At 48.2% G+C, this 6036-nt stretch overlaps 1 protein-coding gene across 1 annotated transcript; it reads right to left on the bottom strand.

Annotated features, from left to right (window-relative positions):
- Positions 1-3054: 3054 nt before the first annotated feature.
- Positions 3055-5620, bottom strand: POLR1C (polymerase (RNA) I polypeptide C, 30kDa; the record flags this gene model as incomplete). Its single annotated transcript, XM_009877121.1, has 6 exons — positions 3055-3365; positions 3711-3827; positions 4507-4656; positions 4845-4997; positions 5201-5320; positions 5444-5620. Coding segments are annotated over 6 exons (836 nt in total), but the record flags the coding sequence as incomplete, so codon positions are not given.
- Positions 5621-6036: the final 416 nt, after the last annotated feature.

Below are 6036 nucleotides of genomic sequence, written 5' to 3'. Positions count from 1 at the left end.
ACGGGGATGGGGCCTGCGGTGGCATTTGAACCAGTCTATTAAGCTTTCCCTCATTCCTTCCCCTACCCTCCACTGGATGAGCAGCTTTAGACCTCTGCTTCTCCACAAGGTGGGAGCTGAGCCCATAGACTCTGTTAGGTAAAGCCTGGTCATCCTGTAGTCTTGGGTCACTCTTGCTCCACCTCTTAATCCCTTGGGGTTTGGGATTACCACAAAAGGCAGAGTAGTGTGCCACGTGAAAAGGGGCTACTCTAATCTTCCTCTGGGTGCTAGTAGCCAAGCTTTGTAGGGAACAGATCAGACACTCCTGTCATGCCTGTTGGCACTTGTCCCTCGCAGACTGGTATTCTGATGAGCCTGTTTCCCTCCAGGATGCTGAGCCGTGGGCTGAGGGCTGCATGCCAGGCAGCCTAGCAGTGCTCTAGGATCTCCCTCGAGATCAGCCTTTCTAAGGTGCAGCTGCTCTCTAGAAAGAGGCAGACCCTGTCATACAGATATATATGCATATATATGTATATGATCATACAGCTGCTTCTACCCAGAGCCAAATGGAAGGCTTTTACTTTATGCCAGCCTTTCTTGGACGTCTCTCAGGGGGAGCAGGACAGATTTTTTTTAATTATTTTTGATTTTTACCATGCCCTGTAGACTAGAACGTGGCCAGTGCAGGGTACACAAAATCTGGACCAATATGTGAAGCGCCTGCAAACCAAAAGATCTCTCCTCACCCTGTTGCTGTGGAGGTGACAGTAGCCTATGTTTTTACCCAGCTGGTACTTCCCAGAGAATTGTGTGGTGGGGCAGGATGTGTGGGGTTTATATTGCAGTTTACAGGGTGGGGACCCAGGTCAGAAACTGGGTTTAGATGAGGTGGGACTCTGTTGGGCCACTCCAGTCTGCAAAGCTGGTTCTTAGATGACACATGGTTCGCTCGATCTCTCCTAGCGTTAGTGCAGGAGCTGGGATCTATCCTAGCTTTAGTGCAGTCTGCCCAGAGCTAGCTGGCACTTTGCCTTCCAGGAGACAGAACAAGTAATAAACTGCGGTGGGTGCAGAAGGTGGTGTCTCTGCTTGGACAGACTGGACAGAAAAGCTGGGGTTGGGAGGGGTGGGAGCACAGAAGTGAAGAGCAGGCCTTGGGACTCCATTTGCCCTCCTGCTCTTCTACCAGCACCCTACACTTTCCTCCTGGCCTCAAACTTTTTTAACCTCTGAGCTAACATGACTCCTGGCTCTAGCAGAGGCTGGGTATATTTATTGTGTTGTGATATTTTTAACATTCTGTGACATCATGCTAGACACAAGGGGGTTTTTTTAAATGGTTTTTAGAACCTTTTTTGTAGGAATGTTTAAATCCGAAGCTGTCTCTGAACTGGTTGTGTTACACCTCTGAATGTCAGTAAAGCTATTCAAGTTTCATACATGTGGTGTCACGTTTCATTTTACTCTTTTATCCATTTCTGTAAGATCTGAGACCTCTGCTTTGCCCAGACTGCCTTCCTAAGGATTGTTCAGCATTCCTTAGTCCTCCTACTAAAGACTGACTACCTTTGTTTTTTTTTGGGGGGGGGGGGGTGTTTGTGGACCATTCCAGGTCAAATTGGAAGGCAAAGAGAGAAATTGCATTTTAAAGTATTTATATGGTACTTGCAGCGGGTTTATATTAATTCCACAATAGCCACTAGGAGCCACAGCTTGAAGGGTCTTGTGCTGCTAAAGCAAAACCCTTTGACAGGCTATTATTTCAGGGTACATTCCATCAGCAGTACGGGAAATACACAAGAGAACAGCATGGGAAGGTGTGTGCGCTACTCAAGTAGCCTCTGAACCCAATCCTAGAGCAATATCTTGTGACAGTCCTGTAGCTCAGCTGTAACTCTCTCAGCTGACCCTTTCAGTAACAGTGGAAGGTGATGCAGCTATTGCCTTTGGTCTGTGTCCTTACCTGATGAAGCTTGCATGACAGGTCCCTCCCCCTTCCTTCATCCGTTTGTCAAGTGAGACTTTCACAAGGCAAGACCCACCTGGTGCTGACTGCCAGTAGTGCTCACTACTGAGACCAACCTGCAACTTCTCCCAGGCTTCCCTGGGTAGAGACAGGCCTTTCACTGTCTCGGCCTGCACCATCCAGTTCTGCTTCAAGGTGAGCCCAACTCCACTAAGTCACTGAAAGGGCAAATGGAGTAGTCAACACCTGAAAAGAAACGCCTTGCCTCAAGATATTTAAGAACAGACTGTCAGTCCTGACAGAACATGTTTTTAAACCACAGCTTTGCACAGAGAAGCCTAGTACTGTATCACAGAATGGTTTGGGCTGCAAGGGACAATCAAAGACTACCTAGTTCCAACCCCCATGCCACAGGCAGGGACACCTCCCACTAGCCCAGGCTGCTCAAAGCCCCATCCAACCTGGCCTTGAACACTTGCAGGGAGAGGGGCATCAACAGCTTCTCTGAGCACTGTGTTCCAGCATCTCAGTCCCCATGTGCTGCCTGGTTTAGTCCAGAGGTGGCGACCCTGCCCAGGACAGGGAGGTTGGATTAAATGATCTCTAAGGTCCCTTCCAACCTAGGCCAGTCTATGATCTCTCTACCATCTTCACTACAGCACTGTCTTATGTCCAGTCTAAGTCTACCCTCTTCCAGTCTAAAGCTGTCACACCTTGTCCTGTCACTATAGGCCCTAACAAAAAGCCTTTCTCCATACTCCCTTTATATATTGAAAGGCCACAATAAGGTCTCCTCAGAGCCTTCTCTTCTCCAGACAGAACAGCCCCAACCTTTCTTCATAGGAGAGGTGTCCCAGCCTTTTATCTACCACATTAACTGCCCTGGAGTTTGAGACACCTGTACACCAGCCCTGCACTGATATGCACTTGTCAAAGCTCACTGACCTGCTGCAGAGTGCTTTACTACGCCGCTGTATCAGTCAGTCCTCATCACATACTGCACACAAGCTAAAATAAATGCTTTTATTCATCTTTAGAACTGACGCCACTTTCTTCTCTGTGTATTACAGTCTCAACGATTGTTAACGGCATGGAATGAGACAGCTGTAAAGAAAAGCCTTTATTTTAGTGCATCTCCTCACTGAGGCTCATTAACAACAATAAACAAATTCAAAGAGATGGTCCTAGGGCTCTTAACAAGCCCATCTCAAACCTCTTGCCTATGGAAGAGGGATCACCCCTGCAGGCAGGTGCAGAAAGCCCGCAGTGCAGGGATACGCTTCCCAGCTATGGCCTGGTCACTCCATAGGCACAGAGTCCAGCTCATTCAGGAAGCGCTGACACTTTCCCATCAGGATCTTGATAGCTTCGCTCACCAACACATCTGGAGGCAAGATACCCGTCGACTCCACTGAAACTGCAGTGACACAAGTCAGCAGAGACACAAGTCAGCACCGCCACCGGGCAGCTTCAGCCTACACCTGATTCCAGCATTTCTGTCCCTCATCCTCCCTTACAGCGCACTTCAGACAAGCCAGATTTCCACAGAGAGAGGAGAAGAGGTGCACAAACATGTTCAATCCCAAAGCAACACCAAACCACAAACTCAGTCATCACCACCAGGATAAGAATATGTGAATGCTGATGATGAGGAGATGAAGAAGGGGGCAGAGACCCAGCAATAGATGCTGGCCAGTCTCTAATTGTTTGCGAGCACAAACCACAGCAGGGCTCTATGTTCTGCGGAAAATGGGGCACTTACAGATGTAGTGGTTTCGTACTCTTGCCAAGCGCACAAGGTTTTTCAGACCCTCATGACGGAAAACTTCTCTGCTGAATGTGTCCAATCGTGCATTGGCTACTCTTGCCACCTTTTTTCCTAAAGGGGAAAAGATGAAATGAGATGGGCACCTGCAGCAGATGGATGCCTTGTGCTTGCACCTGAAATCTGTATTCATGTGACAAAAAAGGGCCTTAACAGTATTTTCATTCTTTAAACAAATCACAATCACCAATATTCTCTTTTAAAATACCTGTATCAAGGAGGTGCTTGCCCCTCAAACATGCATCACCCCCCCATCAGCAAGGGCAGAAAAGCACATCCCCAACATGAAGAATTAGCACATCCTCAACATGAAACTGCAACCTGACAGAACCGGTCTTCTTGAACAGTTCTAACTCAAACACAGCGCTTTTATGTTCTCCTGGGCAGGACACAAGAAGTCTTCTCCATGCTCAGTTGCTGGAAAGAGCAAGCTCACCACCCAGTCTTACAGACAACTGAACAGGACTGAAAGCTGCAGTCAGCAGCTGCAGAACTCTGCAGTAAGGCACCCAACACATCTGCATTTCAGGAAGGCCCCAGTTCATCACCCAACACATCTGCATGTGACAGCCACTCATCCCTAAAACCAGGCTCAGAATAACATGAACGGCTGCCAATCTGCAAGGCAACATCACGACTTGGTCTTGCTTCTACAGTGTTTGGCTCTAGTTTCTATAACCAGTTTCTGCTAAGGCTCCTAAGGAACAAGGCACTAAGGGCAGGAGAAAAGTACCCTTGATATTCTGGATCTCAATGACTCCAGGGGAAAAGCACTTCTGCAACATCTCGGCTGCCTCATCCTCAATAGGCTGCAGGAGAGTAATGTCGGGAAGCAGTCGGTAACTCGCCGTGGCCACAGGAGAAAACTTGGCATGATCTTTACCTGCATGAAGAGTTAAGAGTCAAGGATGAGGGCAGGCCTCAGAAAATGAGCGTGCAAGGATGCCGGGGCCTAAAGCTGCAGGGGGAATCCCAGTTTTCCACCTTTCCCCTTCACACAACTGCACCTGAGTCCAAGCACCCATACTCCTCCTCCCGCTGCCCCAGGTCACCTATAGACCCACAACTCACCTATACCCTTGACACAGTGCATAAGCACATCTATTTCCTGGCCAGGTCGCAACAGTGCAATGAGGATGTCATCGTGAACAGGTCGGAAATCAGCATCTGGGAAGAGGTCTGTCTGATTTCCCAAGGGCACCCACGTCATGTGTTTACTGTACACTGCAAAGAGAAGCCACAACCATCAGCCAGCTGCTGTCTCAGAACAGGTCGCTGACCTGTAGAGGACTGGAAATGGCAAAAACTAAGTTTAACAGAGTGAGGGAATCAGCTCTGTCTGTTCACAGGGCTGAGGGAACCAACCAAATCCTCTTTCTCAGGATCAAGAAATTAAAAAAGATACCTATTTTTAGGACAGATCTTACCTTTATGATTGAAATATAATTCATTAGGATCAGATGACTCCTTGGCTGCCTGAGGGTTTCGGCTGCATTTTATTTTCAGCTGGAACTGCAGAGTATCAATTTCTGTGCCTTCTTCATCTCCTAGGAAGGGAAAAACAACATGAGCCTCTATGGAATCACACTTCTGCTCAGTTTATGTGACCTTGATTTTCTACATTGAGGGAAGGAAACCTTCAATATTTCTATTTGATCCAAGACTCTCACCTTGGTTTCTGTATTCAAAGAGTCGAGGGTCAGCTCGGATAGGGATGAGGCCCAAGCGATGAGCTAGAATTTCATCCTGCACAATGGATGTGTTGTTGTACACAAAGACTTTCTCTACAGCCATCGTTGGCACCTCAGAGAGATAAGAGGCCAAGTCAGCATGATATGACAGTTGAACTACAAGCCAATAGAATATCCAGCTAGAGTGTCCCTTCTCTCCCATAAATAATTGCCCTGAAGGCTATTTTCAGTGGTAATTCTGCCAAACCAAGCTATCCAATACACCCTCACACTCAGTATATATGTCCTTCCCTGTTTGTTTGGGGTTTTTTTAAACCATATTATCAAAAGAGTTGAAGGGCTGGTTGATCCACAGCCACTGCCAACAGCACCCTTAAGAGCAACAAATGCTATCGCTCATTCTGCTAAGGCGGAACGAAATCTGCACTTCTCCCCCAAAGCCAGGAGCTGTCTCCAGGGGCTGACCTGAGGCCGGACCCTTCCCGCTGCCCATCACTCAAGCTCCCCCCGCTCCTAGGCCTGCACCCCCAGGCTTTCCCCGCGGCTCCCCGCACCGCCACGGGACACCCTGT

This window comes from Apaloderma vittatum, unplaced genomic scaffold (genome assembly GCF_000703405.1).
Source record: "Apaloderma vittatum isolate BGI_N311 unplaced genomic scaffold, ASM70340v1 scaffold6789, whole genome shotgun sequence".
NCBI lineage: Eukaryota > Metazoa > Chordata > Aves > Trogoniformes > Trogonidae > Apaloderma > Apaloderma vittatum.
This window is presented reverse-complemented; position numbering and strand designations above follow the sequence as displayed.